This window comes from Pteropus medius, unplaced genomic scaffold (assembly GCF_902729225.1).
Source record: "Pteropus medius unplaced genomic scaffold, Ma_sr-lr_union100, whole genome shotgun sequence".
NCBI lineage: Eukaryota > Metazoa > Chordata > Mammalia > Chiroptera > Pteropodidae > Pteropus > Pteropus medius.
The window spans coordinates 1,996,417-2,018,137 of NW_024356336.1; the positions used below are offsets into that span (position 1 = coordinate 1,996,417).

General features: G+C 48.6%; 1 protein-coding gene across 1 annotated transcript; it reads right to left on the reverse strand.

Annotated features, from left to right (window-relative positions):
* LHFPL7 (LHFPL tetraspan subfamily member 7) lies at positions 1-4,647 on the reverse strand. The gene is made up of 3 exons (XM_039861801.1): positions 4,110-4,647; positions 3,202-3,340; positions 1-716 (listed from the first exon to the last, which is right to left on the reverse strand). The coding sequence occupies exons 1-3, from the start codon at positions 4,308-4,310 to the stop codon at positions 454-456; spliced, it is 603 nt and encodes a 200-aa protein (XP_039717735.1). The 5' UTR covers positions 4,311-4,647; the 3' UTR covers positions 1-453.
* Between the last annotated feature and the right edge of the window lie 17,074 nt (positions 4,648-21,721).

Here is a 21,721-nt window from a genome sequence, read left to right on the forward strand (position 1 = left end):
TTGATGGGAAAATGAATCATTCTCAAGTTCTCCAAGAGAGGAACAGTTATAAAAGGGAAGGAAGAAAGAGAGAATATCACATGCCCATTAAAAGATGTAGTATTTGAGTGACAACCATGGACTCAGAATTACCCTAGGCACTTTTCATGAAAAGATTTAATTCTCACCACAATCCTATCAGGTCAAGATTATAATAATAGTAGCTAAAGTCTATTGAATACTGTGTGCCTAATGTGCTGAGTGTTTTATTTACATACATCATCTCATAACAATCGTATGAGAGAGTCAATAATATTTTACCCGTCCCCCCATCACTTTATGGAAGAGTACACTGAGGTCCAGACAGGTGAAGTGACTTGCCTGAGATCACATAGCAAGGAAGTAGCAGAGCTGGGTACGCGGTAATTTCATATAGCTGTACCATGGGCTCTTTTTGCTCCTTCTGAGAAATTTTTATTTGCTTATTTCTGGCACTAGGATGATTTTCTCAGTGTCATTGGAGAAGAGGATGGTCCTCCCCTGAACTTTGGTCATGCGGGAACAGCTGATCACAGGCAGGAGGCTGGCCAGGACTGCATTGAGGATGGCGGTCCCATAGCCCCAGGCCAGTTTGCAGTGTCCACTGTAGTACACAGAAGAGGCACCGCAGGCTTCCTTGGCAAATGGGGAGGCCAGGCTGGTGGGGAAAACCAGCAGGCCCACAATGGTGGTGGTGGCTTGAGAAAGCAGGAAGGAAAACCAGCGTGTCGGTCAGGGGCTGTGGACTAACCTTCCATCCTGGGACTCACTTATCCACCTTCCTGTTCACCTACCCATCTATCCACCCACCCCTCCATCTAGCCATTTATCCATCCATTCATTTGCTTATTTATCAGCTCATCTATCCTTTCAAAAAATTTTTATTAAAGTATAGTTGATAAACAATATTGTCTTAGTTTCAGGTATACAACATAGTGATTTGACAGTTATATACCTTACAGTGTGATCACAATAAGTCTAGTAACCATCTGTCACCATGCAAAGTTATGTATCATAATAACTCATCTATCTACCCATCACTCAATTACCTTTCCACCCATTTGTCCATCTAGTCATCTATCCATTCAACCATATTTCAATCCACTCATTCTCTCCACCCCTATATCCACCTATTCATTCACTCATCTGCCCATCTATCCACCTGCCCACTTAGCCACCTGCCCCCAACCCATTTCTCCAGCCAGCCAGGCAGCCAGCCAGCCATCCCATCCTCCATTCATCCATCCATATTCTAATCTACCCATTTTCCTTATCTATCCATCCACCCATCCATCCATCCACTAATATATCCATTATTCATCCATCAGTTCATCCACCCACTTACCCACCCATTCATTCATTTATTCACCAACCAACCCATCCATCCATGCATTTGTTCACCAAAACTGTTAGAGGTGCTGTGGTGGGCACTGTTGAGACTAAAGAAATGGACCGTTCGCCTCCTCACCTTAGGCACTCCTCGTGGAGGAGAATCAGATGAACCCTCAGCCTCCCTTGCTGCCCTAAAGCCACACTGGTCCACTCGCAGTTCCCTGCACTTGCTCTCTTGTTTCCATGACTTTGCCCCTAATGTTCCCATTACCTGAAATACCCTCCTACATTTGGCTAACTCCCACTTGTCCTCCCAGCCTCAGCTTAAGTGATGCCTCCTCCAGGAAGCCTTCCTTAACACTCTATCCACCTAGAATTTTTTCTTGCATCTTGTGCTCATCCTTATTGTGTCAAACATCCATTGAGTTGTAAATGCCTGACATACCCCACCCCCAAGAGATACTGTGCAAACCTAGGACAAGGACTGTATCTCCATCCATTGAAGCAACAAATATTCAGTGAGCATCTGTTATGTGCAGAGCGCTGTAGTAGGTACTGATGATATCAAGGCAGACATATCCTAGCCCTCTAGTGGAGAGAGATGGACAATAATCAGGAAAGCAGATAAGAGATTTCAGGTAAAAATATCAAGCGAGGTAGGACAGAGGAGAGAGGGATGGAAGGGCTGGGAGAATGGGGTGAAGGGTTAAAGAAGAACAAATTAATAGTTGATAGATAGATGGTCATGGGGATGGGGATGGGGAGCACAGCATAGGAATGGTTAGCATTATATGTTGGCTAGGTGGAGGCTGGGTGGAGGGCCAGGGGAGGGAGGGAGCAATTGGGGGGATTGTTTTATGAACTATATAGATGTCTAACCAGTGTACTACATACTTGAAACTAATTAAATAAATTTTAAAAATATATATAAAACAAGGTAAAAGGAAAGAGAATCTAAGGAGAGGAAAGCTCCCTTACCTTGAGGCCATAGAGGACCTGACTGAGGCAGTGATATTTAAGCAGAGCCTTTAAGGCAGTGGGGAAACAAGATATGTGAAGATCTGAGAAAAGAGTTCCAGGTAGAGGGAACAAGCTTGGTGTACACGAGCAATAGAAAGTATGCCAGGTGGCTGGAGGTTGTGGAGCCTGGCACAAGGATAAGGTAGGTGAGGGAGTGGGGGCTTGACCAGGATAAGCCTCATTGGATTTTACTCTGTATGTCACAGGAAGTCACTGGCGGGGTAGATAAGCCAGTCTGAGTAGCATGATTTCAGTTTTAACAGGACCCATTGGATCAGTGTGTGGCAGAGTCTAAGGGGCAAAGGTGGCAGCAAGGAGACCCGTGAGGTGGTTATTGCTCTCATCCAGGTAATAGATGGTGGAGAATTAATTGGATGATGATTGTCATCAAGGACTGGCTAAACCATCCAGAGACTATGTGCGAATTGGAGAAAAGCAGTCCTTTTGGGCAGATGCAACCCTGCAATTTCACAGCTTAATAAATAGAGCATAGGCTAGATTTTAGCATCTCTCAGCCCTCAGCTGGGTACCCTTGTGCAGTGCACAAGCTGCCCAACTGTGTATGGTGGTCCAGACAAAGATGATGCAAAGTGGATGGATAAGACAGAAATAAAGGGGGACAGACTATTAGCTAAGGGCAGGGAGAATGATAATGCGGCCACCCAGCCCCCATTTCGAACCTGCTAAGGAACAAAGAATAATCTATAATCCTAAGGTTTATCTCTGAGATTTGACCCAGGAGGCCAGTCCCTGCTCACAAGTTTGCTTGTTCATTCATTCACTCATTCCACAGACAGATCTGGAATGCTTCTTGCGTGACAGTGGATTTACCTGCAGCTGCCTGAACCACCGGAATTTTGCCACTGCCCCTCCTGGGGCACAGCTCTTTGGGGGCCAGGGCCCAGGAGAGGAGAAGAACCGCATTAAAGGCCAACAGGAGCCAGCCTCCGAGGAGAAGCGCAGCCGAGACCTGCCAGGAGACAGAGGAGGGAGGGTGCTGACCAGGGTGGAGGTGGGAGGATGCTCCTTCTGCTAATTGGCCAGCTATTGAGTCCTGGAAACCCCAGGAAGGTCTGCGCTATTATTATCCCCATTTTACATATAAGCAAACTGAGGTCCAAAGAGGCAGAGTCATTTGTCTCAGGGCGCACAGCTAATTAAGTAGTAGATCCAGAATTAAGATCTAGATCTACAACCACCATACCCTACCTGTTTTGAATACCTGCTATATGGCAGGATAACCAGGAAAGGGACCTTTGGAATGATCAGTTTTGAAGGCTGCATAATCTTCCTTAGAGGATTGGGAGTCCTGACCCATTGTCCCCATGTTGAATTTGGTAATATCTATCATAACAGAGACTTCTAGCACCTTAGCTGTGATTTTCAAGCCTAGCAGTGCTTAGAGAGTGGCCGGGTAGGCTTGTGCAGGTTATACACTGCACAACTCTAAGAGATGCATATTGATTATAGTAACTTTCCAACAGATGGCAGTATAGTATCCTGGAGAAGGGGCTGCTTTTTGTAATTTGCACAAAGGCACTATATGTGCTGACAGCTGCCTTCAGAATCATCCTGGGTGTTTGCTACAATGCAGATAGCCAGACTCCACCCTATACCTACAGAGTCAGAGGCTCAGGCTGGTTGTGGGTGCAGAACTTGGCTTTTATTTTATTTTTTTTTTGCTCTCGGGATTGAGAGTGCCCCTGAGGCCCCAGTGAACTGTTGAGCCCAGGTCTCACCTTCCAGGCAAAGTCAGGAATATCATCCAGGGATCTGAAGGTCCCACAGCTCTGGTTCCAGCTGCCACTCTGAGGCCAGGAGCAGTAGGTGAAGACACCAAAGGAGAAGGTAGGGCTCTGGAACCAGGCAGGGGAGATGAGACTGAGGGCTGAGATGCAGCTAAGGGAGAGTTCCAGAGCTGTCCACACGCTGCCCGCCATCGTGGAGTGTCAGTGACCTGGGGGTCAACAGGCAAGATTAGTGGTGGGGACTGCCAGGGCAAGGGTTGAAACAGGCTGCGAAGGTGCTGCCCAGCCAGGGTTCTTTCTGGTCCTGCGTTCGGACCCCAGGTCATCAGCCTCCCTTCAACCGAGTGATGCAATGAGAGATGCTAACAACTGGGGTGGGAGGTAGGAGGGCTTTGTCCTAACAAGTTCTAAAAGTAGAAATCCTAAATCCTAGAATAAATGTTAGTGTTTAAACAGATCTTTGAGTACTCCCACTCTGCATAGCACATCATCATCACTGCTCCATGCAAGGCCCCTCTCATATTTTCATTCATTCCCTCTCCCTTCCTTCCTTTCCATCTGCCTATCAATTCTTGCTCTAACAGGGCGTTTCTACCTAGGGGGCGGGCACCTTTTTCTAAATCACACATAGACGGTGTGTTTCTAGCAACCATCTTTCCTATTAACTAACTCTCCTCAATCAGTGACCATTTTAATTATTTAATGTGTATCTTTTTGTTTGGAGGTATTTTTGCAAAATTGATGTTATTCAGTACGTATGTATTTTTCATTTTATGTTGATGGCATCTTCTATGTTGCATTCTGCCACCTACTACTATTTTGAGGATTAAGCACAATATTTTTAGATCCATCCGTGTGGCCTATTCCACTTGTCTTGTTTTGAGTTCTCTAGAAGCAGATCCTGAGGCAAAGGTTTGGGTGCAAGGAGTTTACTTGGGAAGAGGAAGCGAGATGGGAAAAGGAGGCAGTCAGTTATGAGTGGGTTATGAAGCCAGCTGTTTCCAGGGCAGATGGAGCTTTAAGAGATGGGATGCAAGCACATCCCAGAGTTATCCCTCTCGAGAGCTGAAGGAGCCGTGGTTTTCACACACTAATTCCTGCTGGCCATTGGTTGAGGGATGTCCCCAGCAGTGGGTGACAGCAATGTATGGGAGGGGGCACAATAGGCTCCAGCAGGAATAGAAAATCCACAGGCAATAAAACGCAGTGCCAGGAGATAGAAGTTCACTGACGTGCAGTGACATGATAAGGACGAGGGATCATGAGCAGGACACTGAGTGAATCTGCCACACTGTCAGTCCCAACTGCTGTGTGGTATTCCATGACACGCACACTCCTCATTTCACCTCTTTAACTCAGGGGGCCTCCTGTTCCCTCTACCACAGGCAGCTCTGCCGTGAACATCTGTGTGTGTGGACTTATGCAAGAATTCACTTGGGGTGTACACTTTGGAATGCACTTGCCGTCTCAGGTTGCATGTCTCTGTCTACTCTCGGTGAGAAATCCCAGCTCTCTTTCTGGGATGGCTGCACCGTTCCACATTCTCTCCCTCGGTGCTAGAAGGTTCCTCTGGACCCACGTGCCCAAACATTAGCCTCAATCTCAACCTCCTCCTGCTTTTCAGATGGGGAGGTTGAGGCCCAGACAGAGTATCAGACTGCCCCAGGCTGACCCAGGAAGCCAATGTGGGTGAGTGTGTGGGTGGTTTTTACAAATAACGGCCACTACCATCCACACACCATCGTATGCCAGGTAATTAACATACATCACACGCAGCTCATAGGCTTCATGTCTGTCCTGCTGCAAGCCCAGAGGGCTGCCGTGAGCTCACCTTCGTTGGCTGGAGGAGAGCCCACTCATGCCTGTGTGTCTGCCGGGCCGCATAACCACACAGGAATGGGGTGGCTGTGACCTTTTGTTTTATGAAGGAGGGCACTGAGGCTCAGAGAGGTATGGACAACTTGGCTCAAGGACACAGTTAGAAGGGGTGGGCTGGACATTCATACCCAGGCCTGACGGGTATGAGAGTCTCAAGGTCATGGTCCTAATAGTTACCATGCATCATCCACCTGCTGTGGGCCAGGTGCTGTCCTAGGTAATTTCTTGGAGAAGCAAAGGGACTTTCCCAGGGGTTACAGCTAAGATGTGGGACACCAGTACCTGAACCCAGATCTGTCTATGCTTAAACCCTTGTTTTTAGCTATGTTACTTTCCCATCTCTTTCCTCGGTTTTATTTTACCCCAATCTCCAGTCTTCCCACTATCTTCCTCTCCCAGCTCTTGGCTTTCTTCTGAGGCAGAGCTGTGCATATGTCCCTCCCTGCTCAGGAGAAGCTGCCTTCTCTTCGCCCCCATGAGGCCAAGCAGGCTCCTCTGGCCTAACGATGTCATCTCCCTCAAACCTTATTCCAAATAATTTCATTTCTCTTGCCCAGAGACCATCCCAGGTACAAAACAATGTCCCAACCTTTTACACCCCAGTCGAAAATTCTCACTTTGGAGAGATATACAGGCTTCGAAACCAGAGAAATTCACTTTCTGGATCTCATATTTATTGGCCGTGTGACCTTGGGCAAGTCACTTACCCTCAGATCCTTAGTTCTTTCATCTGTTAAAAAAAAAAAAAAAAAGCCTTGTGCTAGTACCCGTCTCATGGATTGTTGGGAGGATTAAGTGAGGAAATGTGTACAAGGTGCTTTGTGGAGTGCCCTGCACATAGTAGGTCCTCAATAAATGATGATGACAGTGGTGACGATGGTGGTGGTGATTATTCGTAGTAGTGTTATACACACCATTATTATCTTGCTTCCTCATACCACTTGGGATTAGCAGATAATCCAAACACATGAAAACCAAATGGAAACCCAGAGAGATTATGTGACTTGCCCAGGATCACCTGCCAAATTAGGGGAAAACTGGAATAGAAGCCAAGACTCCTGCCCTGCCAACTGATAGAAAGAAACACTCCTTCTTCTGCTGGCCACATCCCTACAACCCTTCTTCCCCAAGTTTCTTTCCCCTTGGCTTGCTCCTAGAGAGGGAGAGGGAGCAGACGGATGGGAAAGAAAGTAGATAAGGAAAGGAAGGACTCCAGCAATGGATGGAAAGATGAGAATGAACCAAAAGGACAGACCGAGTGAGATGTGGAGTGCAAACCACTCCAGAGGGAGGGTGAGACCCTGCTTCAACCACTAACTAGCAAACACCCGTTACTACATGCTCAGAGTCCTCTCCACCCCTCTCCGAATGGGTGGACATGATACCCTTCCCTCCACACACACACACTCACACCAGGCCCCTTCCAACACACACATCAATACAAAGAGAGCTTATGACATAACCTAGCACTGCGAGGGCCTCTGCAGAATAACCACTCTAGAGTTTTCAAAATGGATGCTGTAGTGCCTCAAATGATCCTTGGGGGAGATATTCGGGTGTCACCTGGACCCAGCCTTAAATGTCAGGAAATCATAAAATGCCAGAGTTAGTTTTCAGTCCTTCTCTTTACATCAAAGAGAAAGTCTCTGTGGGAGCTAATAGGTCTTAAACACTTCTGAAGCATTTGTCATTCTCTCCCTTTAAAAAAGACAGGGAGCCTTGAGTCAGCAACAGTCAAGTGAGAATTTGAGGATGCAGTTGGATTTTCCTTGCATTCGTTGTGGTGGTTTTGTTCTTTTTTCTTTTTTCTTTTTTTTCTTTTTTCTTTCTTTTTTTTTTTTGACATGATACTGGTTATCCATTTACAATTAAAATTTATTTTAATGAAAAAGTGAGTCAATCTAAAGTCAAGTCTTAACCTACTTACAACAGAGGAGGCAAGAAGGTGGTGTGCTAATAGCCAACGCTGTCACTGATGGCCAGAAGTGAGCCCAGAGGGTTGAGCCTACCTAAGAGCACCCAAAGTCAAAAGCAGCTGAGCTGCCAGCCAAGCCAAGGGCACCTACGCAGGCTTCCCAGGCCTGGTGCTTTTCATCCTTGGTTTCACTTTGGGATGCTAAGCCTGGCCAGCACTTACAGCATGGCAGGAATCCTGGGCTTGGAGGCCAGCCTGTGTTGCTATCATTTCCCAGCTGTGTGACCTGGAACAAGTCACCCCATTCCTCTAGGCCTCAGTTTCTCCATCTGTGAATGCAGATTAGAAATCTGAGGGGGCAGGCAGCGTTGGGTTCAATCACTGAGCCGGGTGATATGGTAGAAAGAAGCAGACAGCCTACATCCTTTCCGTCCCAGGGCTGACCTTGGCGAGGTTCAAGGGGATAAAATCATGTGTGTGTTGCAGCGGGAGGGAGAGAGAAACATGGGCAGGTCAGGGTTACACTGCATAGACTTTTTATTCCCAGGATCAGAAAAATCTCATGGCTGCTAGCCAGCAAATGAGATGCAGCCCCTCGAGTGAAGGAAAATCGACGTTTTTCTCCTGCACCCAAATTGGCCTCTCCTTGGAAGTTGGCAGGATCCCAAGGGATGTAATTCCAGGCAGGAAGCTGGGGAGCCCAGAGCCGCCACAGGCCCGTGATTTTGCCTCTCTCAGGCTGCCCCACTGGCTATCTAGGCGTTTCTGACCTTGAAAGGAGTTTTGTTCTCCAGATAATGTGCTCAATGTCACCTGGGAAAATCACGCTGACTGTCCAGGTGCCCAGAAAGTTAAATGAGTCATTATAACCCGAAACCACATCCGGCCAGGCTCCAATTAGCTAGAATCCAGCTAAGAGAAGCTTGCGAGGGACTGAGTATTTTCTCCTCCAGCTCTGTATGAACTGCTAATAGCAGTCCACAGTTCTTGAGCAACTCAAGCCCTATGCTAAACACTTGCAGTTTCTCATTTCATTTAAGCCTCACAGCTACTGAATAGTAAGTACTGTTATCATAGTTCCCATTTTACAGATGACAAAGTGAAAGCTAATTTTACACCTGCCAAAGTGAACGATGGACCAAGGACTTAAACCCAGGAAATTCGGTTCCCAACTCTGGGACCTAAGTCCGAAGTGATATTAAGGGGTTAGTTTAAAAGTCAAATACCCCAGTTTAAAAGTCAACCCTCCTTCCACTTGCTCCATCCAGAGAGCGTGGATGGGCCTGAGGTAGCCATAGTCAGCCATGTCAGGAGGAGCACTGGGGTCTGGGAGTTTAGCAGCGGCTGCTAGTGCCTTGGTATGTCCCCACAGCCAAGTCCCTTTCTTATTTTGGCTTCCATGTCCTCATCAATCACCTGAAGGGGCTGATCGTTCATGAACTTTTACATGCCCAGCTGATGTGCCCCTCACGGATACAGTGGTAAACAGAACACAGTCCCTGCTCTCAAAGAGTTTAGAGTGTGGTGGGCAAGACAGACAAACAGGATGGAACAATATGGTCCATCCGTCTGTCCGTCCATCCATCCATCCATTCAACAAATATTTATTGGATATCTACTATGTTCCAAGAACTGTTTGAGATACTGGAGATTTGGCAGTGAATAAAACAGACAAAAGTGCTGTTTTTCTGGAGCTTACACTGTAGTGGGGGAGAAAGACAGTAAGGAAATAAACCAGTCAATATATAAGATGGCAGATGCCAGAGAGAAAAATAAAGCAGGGAAGGAGGATGGTGAGTGATTGAGGAATGGTCATGGAAAGCCTCAAAGAAGATGACTTTTGAGCAAGAGCTGAGTAAGGCAGCCATGTGGATTTGTGGGGGAGGAATATTCTGGGCAGAGAGAGGAGCAGGTGCAAAGGTCCTGAGGTGAGCACGTGTTTGGCATGTTTGAGGAAGCCCAGGAAGGCCCAGGTGACTGGGAGGAATTAGGAGGAGGTGCGTGGTGGGCCCTGTAGGCAATGAATATCTCTGGCTTTTGCCTTCTGAGTGAGATGGGGAATCTGTGGATGGTCTTGAATAGGGGTGTGACGTGACCTGTCTTACGATTTAAAAAGATCCCCCTGGCTGCTGGGCAGAGAACAGCAAGGAGGGGAAGGGAGAAGCAGTCAAGAGGCAACTTCAGTCAGTCAAGTGAAAAATAATGCTGGATGGGATGGAGGGACAAAGACGGAGGGCAGGGGCAAGGAGTGAACGGATTCTGGATCTATGTCGAAGGTCAAAGTTCAAGCCAATCAGATTTGTTGACAGAGTGGCCTTGGAGTGTGAGAGACCATGAGGAGGCAACGATACTTCCAGGGCTTTTGACCTAGGCACCTGGGATGGGGAGGCTGCCATTACTGAGATGGGGAAGCCGTGGGGGAGCAGGTCTGCTAGGAGAGGGTCAGGTATCTGAGTGTGACATAACCTAAGTGCAGTTTGACATGTATATTTCACCAACCCATCGATTATTGGATGCGTAAAGGCACAGCTCTACACCAAGAGAAAGCCCAGGGCGATGTTCATGGCAAGCACAGAGAAGGGGCCTCTGATCCAGCCTGGGGGCCAGGTGATGTCCAGGCTGAGATCTGAAGATGGGCAAGTCAGGTCTGCGGAGGACTATGACTTGCATCCCTTGTCTCATTCTCCCAGTGGCACAGCCAGGTAAGCTGAATTTCTGGTTCTATTCCAGGCTCTGTTGTAAGTTGACTGTGTGAGCTGCATCAAATTATGTAATGTAACAGCTCTGAGCTTCAGTTTCTCCATTGCAATGGAATGAAAGTTTCTCTTCTCCCAAATTCATATGTTGAAATCCTAACACCCCAGGTGATGGTATTAGGAAGTGGGGCCTTTGGAAGGTGATTAGATCATGAGGGTGGAGCCCTCATGGATGGTGTCAGGGCCCTTATATAAGAGACCCCAGATATCTCCCTTGCTCTTTCTGTTGTATGAAGACACAGTGAGAAAATGGCCATCTATGAACCAGGAAGTGGGGTCTCGCCAAACACCAAATCTGCCTACATCTTGACTTCCCAGCCTCCAAAGCTGTGAGAAATAAATTTCTGTTGTTTATAAGCCACTCCATCTATAGTACTTTGTTAATAGCAGCCTGAACAGACTAAGACACCCATCTACAAAAGGGTGGCAAGTCCTACACGAGTGGGACTGTTTGGAGGTGATGGATTCCTTTGACAATATGATTTAAAACTATGGATGCATTTCCCCATGCAGGCTCATGTACACACACACAGACACACACAGACACACACACACACACACACATGCACACACACAGTAGTGTATGTAATTTCAGGGGCTCATGGACCCCTGAAACCCAGTATGGTCCTGGTTACTACTTTCAGATCTCCCCCCTCCTGACCTCTTCCTTCCAGACTCACCGCTCTTCAGGTCAAGACTCGCTAACGTGGACTCTTCTGCTCAGGCTCCGGTGTTAGTCTTAAATCTGTGACCCTGTAAGATGCCTCCTTCCCTTCAAAGGAAACATTCAAGTTTGCAAACAAAGTCTAGGTGTGTGATAAGCTGGATTGAGGTCCGCGTGTGTGTGAGCGCGTATGTGTTAAGTCAACAGCCTTTCACTCCAGGCTGCTGGGTGGGTTGGGCAAAGAGGGAAAAGCCAGCCCCAAATCAAGATGGGCTGCGAGTGTGTTGTTTCCTAGGTAGGAGAAGGCATAAATAGGAATTAACCGATCTACAATGAAACACCAGGTGTCGAAATTCTTGCCACTGTGTTCTCTACCTTTCTGTTTTGGTAATTCTAGTCCTGGGAACAGATTTACATATTTCTCTGGAACCTGAGGATCTTCCCAGAAGCCTGTGAACTTCCAGAAAGTTATGGGCACTGGATCTGAAATGAATCTTTATTCCCAGCATCTAGCATAAAACTTGGCACAGAGTAGGTGCTTGTCTTGTCTTTTGCTGTACATGATGGAAATGCAACTCCAACTGGCTCAAGTAGAAATGAAAAATGTATTGGCTTACATAACTGAAAATTCTGTGTTGCAGCTTTAGGCACAGCAGGATCCAAGTGAACAAGCCGTGTCTTCAGGGCCTCTGTCTCTCAGCTGTTTTCTGCTGGGTTGGCTTCACTCTCAGGAACATTCTCTCTCTCACAGTGTTGGCTTCTCATGGCCCCAGGTTGACCTTCTGAAGTTTAGCAACCCCAGAAGGAAGAAGAAAAAAGCTCCCCTTTACTCATTGTTGCCGCAAATGTGTGGTGAACTCTCACTGGACAAACGTGGGTCACGTGCCCACCCATGAGCCAATCATTGTGGCCAGGGGAAAGTGGAATGTTCTGATTGGCCAGACCTAGGTCTTGCGCCCTAGGATTAGGCACTAAGTTTTGGAGATTGGGGATAGAGTAGAGATGTCATGAGGCTCATCTCACTAGAAATACGTAGAGTGAGGGTGGGGGATTGGGGTGGTTTCTAGGAAGAAAACTGAAGTGCTGTTTCAGAGGATGGGGGGATGGATGCTGGGCAGGTGAGAAAAAGAGGTGTCACTATGATGTTATATATGCTGGCATGAGAAATAAGCACACAGCAGTTGGTGCTGTTAGATTCAGGAGGGTCCAGTAATGACTGAATCGAAGGCTCAAGTCCCAGCTCTGTCACCTACACACTCAATGTGACTTTGGTGAGAGCATCTCTGCTTCTCTGGGCCTCAGTTTCTCCACCTGTGAAATGAGGGCGTCTGGAAAAGATGATTGTCAGAGTTTTTTCCCCATTTGATAATTCGTTCTTTTTTTTTTTTTTTCCTTTCAATCAGTATTTTTTGAGGGGCTTTTGAGTTAGTCTGAACTGGATCTGAATCCCAATTCTGATGTTTATTTGCTTTATCAACTCTGATTGGTACACCTTCTCAGGTGAGCTTAGCTTTGTCCTTCCCGGCCATCCAGCAAGCACTGGATGTGATCCAGCCTCCACTCGTCTTCCCCTTCAGGCAGCCTGGGTCAGTTGCTGCAGACGCTTGGTCAGCTCAGCCTGCAGTGACATGGCCTGTGTTGTGGCCCAGTCTCTCAACATCCCCAGCTTTCATCCAAGCCAACCTGACCTGACCCTTGGCAGGCACAGGGTGGGGAGGGGGCTCTGATGCCTCCTCTCCCAGACTCAGGTGAGGCTCTGTGTGTGGAACTGCCTTCTTTCATGGCTGCCTGGAGCTGAAGGTAACACCATCTCAGAAGTGAGGAACGATTGGCCCCAAAATATGACGAATAGTGGACAGGAGATGGGATGTGCCAGCTGATGAAATACTTGCCCTTCACTCCTGGAATACTTCTCGTGGCTTCTCGGAGACGCCCTGAATGATGGAACTCCTAGCTGTGTGTTTTGTGAGACGCTGTGGCCAACCCAAAAAGGCATATCTTGTATTTGCTCTGCCTCATTGTTCCTTTCTTTCACTTTTGTTGGGCCTGATTACATAGCAGATAACGTATTAACATGAAAGTTTTGCCTCAGGCTCTGTTTTCTAGGGAACCGAGACTGAGATACTAGCTGTGTGACTGTGAAAATTTTACTTACCTCTCTGAGCTTCAGATCCCTCATATGTAAAAAGAAGATAATAATAGAGCATCTCTGTGGCATTTAATGAGACAGCACAGGCAAAGTATTTGGCTCAATAAATGATAGCTTTCATTAGTATCATTATTGTGAGCCAGGCACTGGATCATATCATATGGTAACATTTATTCAACTTTGAATTACACAAATATTTATTGAGTGTCAACTCTGTTTCAGGTTCTCTGCTAGTCTCTGCTCCCAACTTGCTCACAGTCTAGAAGGTAAGGCAGAGAAGTAATTGGGAAATTATATTACAATGTTATCAGTGCTTTGCAGGCAAGTAGAAGATTCAGAGCCTGCAGCATAGTAGTCAGGGATGGCTTCTCAGAGGAGTTGACGTTAAAGCTAAGATCTGAAGAATATGTAGTTGTTACAGATGATGGGCAGGTGAAGTGTTCCAGACAGAGGGCACGGCATGGGCAAAGACTTGGTACTGAAAACATTTCAAAGATCACATTGGCTCTCACCATCAAGAAGCAGATAAATTATAGAGAAAAAAATGAATAAAGATGCACTGACCAAAATGCACAAATATGGTTTTTGCCAAGGAGTATGTGGGTTCTTAAGCTATACTGTTCAATATGGCAGCTGTAGCCACATATGGCTATTTAGATTTAAATTAATTAAAATTAAATGAAATTTAAAATTCAGTTTCTCAGTCACACTGGCTGCATTTCAAATACTCCATAGTCATCTGTGGTTACTGTTACAGTGCAAGTATAAAACAGCTCCATCATTGTAGAAAGTTCTACTGGACAGAGAGCTGCCAGAGAATCTGAAAACAGGCAGCCAAATCGGGGCTCACTTCCTGAAAGAAGTGGCAGGAGAGGGCAGAGAGGGGCTTCTGGGAAAGTCCCTGGGTGCACTGTCCTCTATCCTTAGGAAAAGCCAGGGCTGGGAGTGGGGATGGGGAATTGGCTCCGGAAACAGTATACAACTTGACACCTCTTTGCTCAGGGTATAATCTCCGGGTATGTGCCGGCTGGCAGCCTCTCACCTGAGAGGGACTGAACAGGAATGCAAGGAGGATCAGATAAGGTGGGGCTGAACTGGGAAGTCCCACCTCTTCTGGGTCCAGGAGGACTCTGGGAGTTGTAGTTTGGCACCCCTCAAAGCTTGCTGAGGGTAGAAGAGTTGACACTGGGCCTAAGCTGGGCATCTTTTGAGCATAGAGTTGTGGGAGTGGGGAGCTGGGGACATATCTGGGTTTAGGGTTTTTGCAGGGAATGGCAGGACGGGGGCTATCTTCTCTCCCATCTTTAAATTCTGGGATAGAGAGGTGATGCCAAGGCGAAGGACTAAGTTGAACGCAGAATTGAGAAACGTGAAACATTGAGTTAAACAGAACCCTCAGCCCACACATTCTGGTTGATTGAGATTTGCCCAGGAGAGACAGGAAGTTCCCATAGGTTAGGGAGGAAAGGTAGCAGATGATACTCCATAAGCTCTTGGTCATTCATGCATTTAACACAAACATTTTTTTAGCTCAATATTTACCGAGTGTTTACTATGTGCCAAGCCCTGCTCTAGGCACTGGGAATCCAGGAGCTCTAGAGAGGACAGCAGACAATAAACAATGACTTGCCTTTGCTTGATAACTTACTCAAGTCGTGTATGAGCCTGGCTTAAAGGTGGATTTTAAGGGATTCTAACTTTCAGTCCCGCCATTCTCTGTCTCCTTTCACACAGACTTCCCCTTGGGAGTGAAGTCTTATTTGAAAGCCACTGATTTGGGTCCTATTGATGACTGCTCAAGACATCAAGATGATATCCTAAGACGTAAGAATATCCTAAAACGTAAATCCTCATGGGACCTCAGGCTCACCATTTTCTTGGTTCTGTCACTGCGGGCAAGTCTTTTCCCCACCTCTCTAACTTTATTGCGATCTAACGACTTAACAATAAATACACATATGATTTTAGGTCCTCCAGTTATTCATGCTCTCTACATTTCCTTAGGAGCACGTGTAACAAATGCAATTCAATTTTACTTGTGCAATTGGTTACAATATCTGTAACCTCCACGAGAGTCTAGATCTTGCCAGCTGCTTCACCACTGTGTCCCAGGCACCCAGCATACCGTAGGTGTTTAATAAAGAGGTATGAAATGAAAGAGTAAAAGATAGCAAAAACAGGCATTTTCCCGTTCAGGAACAACTCCTACGATTCTTTCAACTTGTCCAAGTCTCTGTAAACGCCGCACCCCTCAGCCCACACGTCAACGCAATGGCAGTAGGCGTGGCATACAGTGGTGGCCCCAGCCGGGTGAACAGGATCCTGCCGGGGTCCTCGGCCCTACACTTCTGGGTGCAGTCTCCCTGCTCGCCGCGAGGTGGGGCGAGCGCCTCGCGCAGGCCCCGCTCGCTCCCGGGCTGGCGCCTGCAGCCCAAGCCATTAAATGGGCAAGCCTTTCCCCAGCGCCTCCTAAGGTCCTGGGATGCTCAGGTTCCCGGGGCGCAAACCCGGCGGCGGAAAGGTGTCCTTTGAGGAGGATCCCGGCCAGGGTCTAGGAGTCGCCCGGGGAACGCGGACCGAGACCATGAACAACTTTCCGAGTGGGACGCCGCGAGATCGGGGCCCTGGGGCTGTAGGAGTGTCCCGTGAGAAGTATCTTAGGTGGACTCGCGACCTCTGACCTACCAGACCCTCCCCTGGACCCAGCGCCTGCAGGCCAGCGCAGGTCGGACCCTCAGCGCTCCGCCCCGGGGCCCTCCGCGCAGGCGCCTCTGGCCGCAGTTTCCATGGCGACAGGGCGCTTCCCCACCCGAGGCCCCGCCCCCAGCAGGGTAGGCTGCGCGGGGCCGCGGGCGGCAAGGGCAGGTGCCGCGGGCTGCGGGCAGGTGGCGGCGCGGCGCGGGCTGGCGGCGGCGGCGGCTCCTGGGTAGGTTGCGCGGCGGCCGCGGGGGGTGAGGGCTGGCCATTTGTCCCCCGTCCTCGGCCCGTGAGGGGGCTGGGGAAGCGGCGGCCGACGATGGCCGCCAAGTTTCTGCTGGGCTGAGGCCCCGGGAGAAAAGTTGGCAAAGTTGGTCGGGGAAGACGCGGGAACCTAATGGATCTCCCTGGGCTCCGAGTCTGCGGGGAAGGGGAATCCTGATTTGGGAGCCGAGAGATCTGTCTCCCGAGACTTGGGAGTGGATCCCGCGGGAAGATCCCGCACAGGGCAGCCAATGGATCCCGCGCCACCCGGCTTAAGACTTGGGAGTGGATCTCAGGAGGGGATCGTGCGCCGGCGGCCTGGGGTCCCATTCGGTCCTCTGCCTGGGGGTGATGGTGGACGGTAATTGGAGGCTGAGAGCTAGTTGATCCCTTTCCCCTCCACTCTGGTCCGAGCTCTGGGAGTGGATTCCAAGAGATCTGGTGGCCGGGAGCTGGGCGATCGCTGGAGATCCGGGGTACTCAGCCTGGAGCTGCTAGGATCTGGACGTCCGTGCGAGTTGGAGGCCCAGAGGTGGATCCTAGGGAGCGGGGGTGCCAAGCGAGGCGGACCCCGTGGCGAAGGGATCCTGCGGGTCTCGGGTGCGGTGGAGAGAGCACCTTGCCGGGCCCCAGGGCTCTGGAGCTCGAGACGCGCGCCCTCCCCGCCCGGCCTGCGCTCCCCTCCGCACGCCTTCCCAGGTCAGAGGAGCCCTGATGGGATTTGGGCTCAGTCTCCCTTTCTCCCAGGAGGGCGCAGTTGGTCCCCACCCCGCTGGTGGTGCTGACAGGGGCTACATGCGGGGCACTTGGCAAGGAAAGCGGCTCATTGACCCCCACCCGAGCCTGACATTTCCACACCCTCCTAGCACATACTCGCCTCGAAGCCGCGGCGCCGCGCCCTGAAACCCTGCTTTGAGTCCCGTAGCGGAGCGTGTGAGCCCTGCGCGCCGCCCAGGTGGCCAGGGCTTCCTGCAGCAGGATTGAACTTTCTCTAGCCGGGAGCAGCCATTACCTTTTGGAAGGGAAAGGGCTCTCTACCTGTTGCACAAAGAAAGAGTGTTTTTTTTTCTGCAGCTTCTTTGTCACCTTGGGCAAAGTACTTAACCTCTCTGAGCTCAGGTCTCACCCCTGGGTGAAATGGGGGGAGGGTAGAGATCACAGCCCTCCCTCTTCTTTGGCTGCCAGGATTAGTGGGTATAAGAGGCATGAAACAGTTAGGGGCTCTGTAAATACTAGTGGGCCCGCATTTGTGGCCTCTCCTTTCCCACATCACATCCCCTGCTCTCCCCTCCAGTATCTGAGGGAAGGCTCCAGAAACCCAGCTTGCTGTCTTTTTAAACTGCAGGATTAGGGAGATGTTTAACTTGGTCTTTCTTCCAAAGGGGTTAATTGCCCCTCTGATCCTCCTTGCAGAGAGAACCTCTAGGGTTTGGCTAATCAGTAACCAGGGCGTTTGGACAAGGCTTCTCCCTTGGCCCGGCTTTCCTTTTGCCAATCTACCAAGGCCCTTGGACTGACATGCAGTCACCCCCAGACACTGGCGTCTCAGCTCTGGGGCAGTTCCGGAGGGAGCTGTGCAGGCAGTAGCCCTGATCTTGGTGGTTTTAGGGGGAATCTTTTTAAAAAGATTTGCATACTTGACAAGGGTACAATTACCAGAGAAAAGTGCCCGGTTTCAGTACGATGTCTGGCACATGTTTCAGATGGGCACATAAACAGGCTTATTCAGTCACCACTTAAATGTGTATGTTGAACACCTACTATGTGGCAGACACTACAGAAATTGGTGTGGCTCAGGGCGATATAGGACCTGTCCTGGCATTACATTCTAGCTATGGAGCAATTAGCCTACCCTTCAGTCCAGTGAGGCAGCTGTGCTATTCTTGATGTTGAGGGTGCAGCCCTCACTCCAGATTCTGACACTGGAGGGGCCTCACTCTCCTTTGAGATTCTAGAGATTGGCTTTTATTCAGGGCTGACTTTGGCAGGAGAATGGAGCAGCCTACTATCTGGCCCTGGGCATTTCTCCCCTCTCAGCATCACCAGAATACATCTCGACCAACTCAGAAAGAGAGCGCCAGAGGAATATTTTAAATGTGAATTCATTTATTCATTCATTCAACAAGTATATCAAGACAATATCAAAGAGGAGGCTAGCAGTCGCACACATAGAGGAAGGGTAGAGTCTTTGTGAAAAAAGGCAGTTGTCTAGGAGGGGAGAGCTATGATAATGGGAGGAGGGGCTGATGCTTTCTGGCATGGGGAGGCATGGGGCTCAGGGGGTTTAGTTTCCTGGAGAACTTGCAGTGGGAAGAGGTTGGTGCTATGGGCCGCAAATAGGGAACAGAACAGCCTGGTTGTAGGAGGGAGCATGGAGTGTTGGCAGGAGATGCTGATGGTGGCCAGGTCAACCATTCTCAGGAGTTTGGACTTTGTTCCAGGGCACTGGGGTGGGTGTTGTGGAAGTTGCTATCTGGGAGGGGGATGGGGTCAGATGTGTCTTTTGGGAGGCTTGCCCTGCTCTTGTAGGGAGACTGGATGGGAGAGAGTACTCAAGGAGGCTGAGAGGCCAGTGAGGAGAGACTGCTGGAGAAATCCAGGTGAGAGGTGATGATGGTGAATCGGACTTGGATAGAGAGATGTTAGTCAGTGTTATGTGTAGAGACCCACTTAGTTGAACACCTCTTAGAGGTATAACCTTCAGTCTGGAGAAGGAAACCCCCCAGGGGAAGTGGCCTGAATATGTGTCAGTATTTCATTAGATTCAGCAGATCTTCCTGAGCACCCATTGTCTGCCTTCCCTAGGATTGTCATAAACATCCAGGTCCTCAGGGACTTCACACTTGAACCTTCACCACCTTCCTGTGTGAGTAGTAGTCATTCCCATTCCACAGATATAGGACTTAGTGGTGCGGTGAGGTCTTTATCAGTCAGCAGTGGCAGAGCAAGAATTTGAACTCACTTCTAACTTGCAGCTTGCAAATGTTTGGAGTCAGTGAGGTTGAGTAGAGAAGCCACAAAAGGTGAGGTTGAGTTGGGGAGTAGCAGGGGAACACCCAGGGAGGCTTCCAGGAGGAGGCAGGGATGGAAAAGAGAGAGCCAGCCTGGGAGACTTGAGGGCAAACCCGGGCCCTGTCCCTTTCTGGCTGTGGCATCGGGCATGGTGCTCATTTTTAGACTCGGCTTCCTCATCTGTAAAATGGGCTCGTGATAGGATACTCCTCTCCCTCAAAGGTTCGTTATGTGATTTCAATGAAGCAGTGCATGGAAAGCGCCAGGCACAGTGTCTGTGCTCATTAGTGGCGGGTATGATTATTACCTTTATAGTCCGTCATCAGGTAGTGTTTCAGAGAGGTGGTGCCTCTCCCAACCTGGTGTGTGTGTGTGGTATTCAGGGGGGAGATGACCACAGGTGACACTTGAGCCGAGTCTTAAATAAGGTGGCACGAAGAGGAGACATTCCAGGCAGAAGAAGCAGCACAGGCAGAGGCATTTCTCATTTGGAGAGTTGTGTGCTAATTGGTATACTAAGAATGCAGGGTACGTTGAATGAATAAAAGTTAGGCCCTCTGCAACAAAAATTCTCTTTCCGCCTCCCTGCTCTTCCCTAAATACATGAACAGGAAGGCCTTGGCAGATTTGGGATAGAGGAGAGGACAGGAGGATTTATGTCTAGGAGATCACATTCTTTCTTACTCTCGCCGATTCAGATTATACGAGTGTGACCCCCGACAAGCCATTTCCCTCTTGGAACCTCAGTTTCTTCGTCTGGGAAATAGGAGGATTGGAGAGAATGTGGGTAAAGTGAGTAACATTTCAGAACAGCCACTTTTCACTAAACCCTTTCTATGTGCCAGGCTCTGGGCTAAGTTCTTTTTATATTTATTTATTATCTATTTTTTTTTTCTTTTCAATTCTGCACAATGAACCCAGGCGATGCCTGCTTTTGGGACCCTTGAATTTGCAACTTATGGAACTGAGGCTCGGAGCCATCCTCCTGCCCACTCCCACTACCCACACTCCTCTCATTTAAAAGGAAGCCAACAAACTTTGAATTAAGGGGTACACGTGCCCATATTCTCTCCTTCCTTCAGTGCGATGAATGTTTTACTGAGCTCTTACCTGGGCAATTCAAAAGGGCCCCTGGACTCTGGAATTCACTCCTCAGGAAACAGGTCAATTGGGTGGGAGGAAGGGGGAAGGCGAAGTGAGACAAGCATGCAAATGATTATGGATTGACTTCTGGGAAGTAGTTATTGTGGCTACCTTTGTTAATTGCTCAGTTAAGCGACCTTTGAAGTGTTCTATGGCCTTGTCGCCATTAAGAATATGAAATACATCCCCAAAGCGTGATCTTTGGATGTTTACATGACTAAGTCAGAAGTGACACACACACACACACACATGCCACACACACACACATACATCGACGACGACCCATCATTGTGAAAATAATATGTAATATGTCCCCAAAGCATCTAAACTGTTTTTGTGTCCACCCTGGAGCCAGATGGAAGAAATTGAATCTTGGTTCTTCCTCTTATCAGCTGCGTGACTTTCTGCAGGAGGCTTCCCCTCTCTGAGCTCCAGTGTCCTCGTTCGTAAATGGGCATAAAAAGTGTCCTACCGCCGAGGGTTACTTTGAGGAGTAAATGAGAAGGGCCTGGCACAGTCCTCAGTATGTGTAGTCAGTGCTCAGTATGTGTGGATCGATGGTGTGAATATCATTCTTGTTGACTGTGGTGGTCCTAGTGGGGTTGCTATTGTTGCCTCCTTCCCCTCTAGACTCTACGCTCCAAGAAAGCAGAAACCGTGTCTGTCTTCGCCACCGCTATTTCCTCAGTCAATAGGCGTGGAATAAACAAATGAATCAACATATGCAGACAGTCTTTTAACAACAGTCATAAAACAGAGTATTTTGCGCATAAGTTAAAAATAAATTTGGACACTTTCCCACTTCAGAATGTGTTGACTTACCCCACTTATTAAAAAAGCTGAACAATACTCCAAAGCATGAAGGTGCAATTAGTCATTGAACAGATCCCCTGTGACAGGCACTGAGTTATTTTTTCTTTTGCTATGACATGCCATACCACAATAAACATCCAGGTTCATGCATCTTCGTACACTCTTTGCGGTCAATTGGAGGGTAGATTTCAGGATGCGGAACTTTATCCCAGGTTGGGATAAAGGCTGCTTAGAATGTTGATCTAGCCTGCCCAGTTTCCCTCTAGAGCTGTTGTATCTTTCATACTCCCACCAAGGCTGTGTGACAGAGAG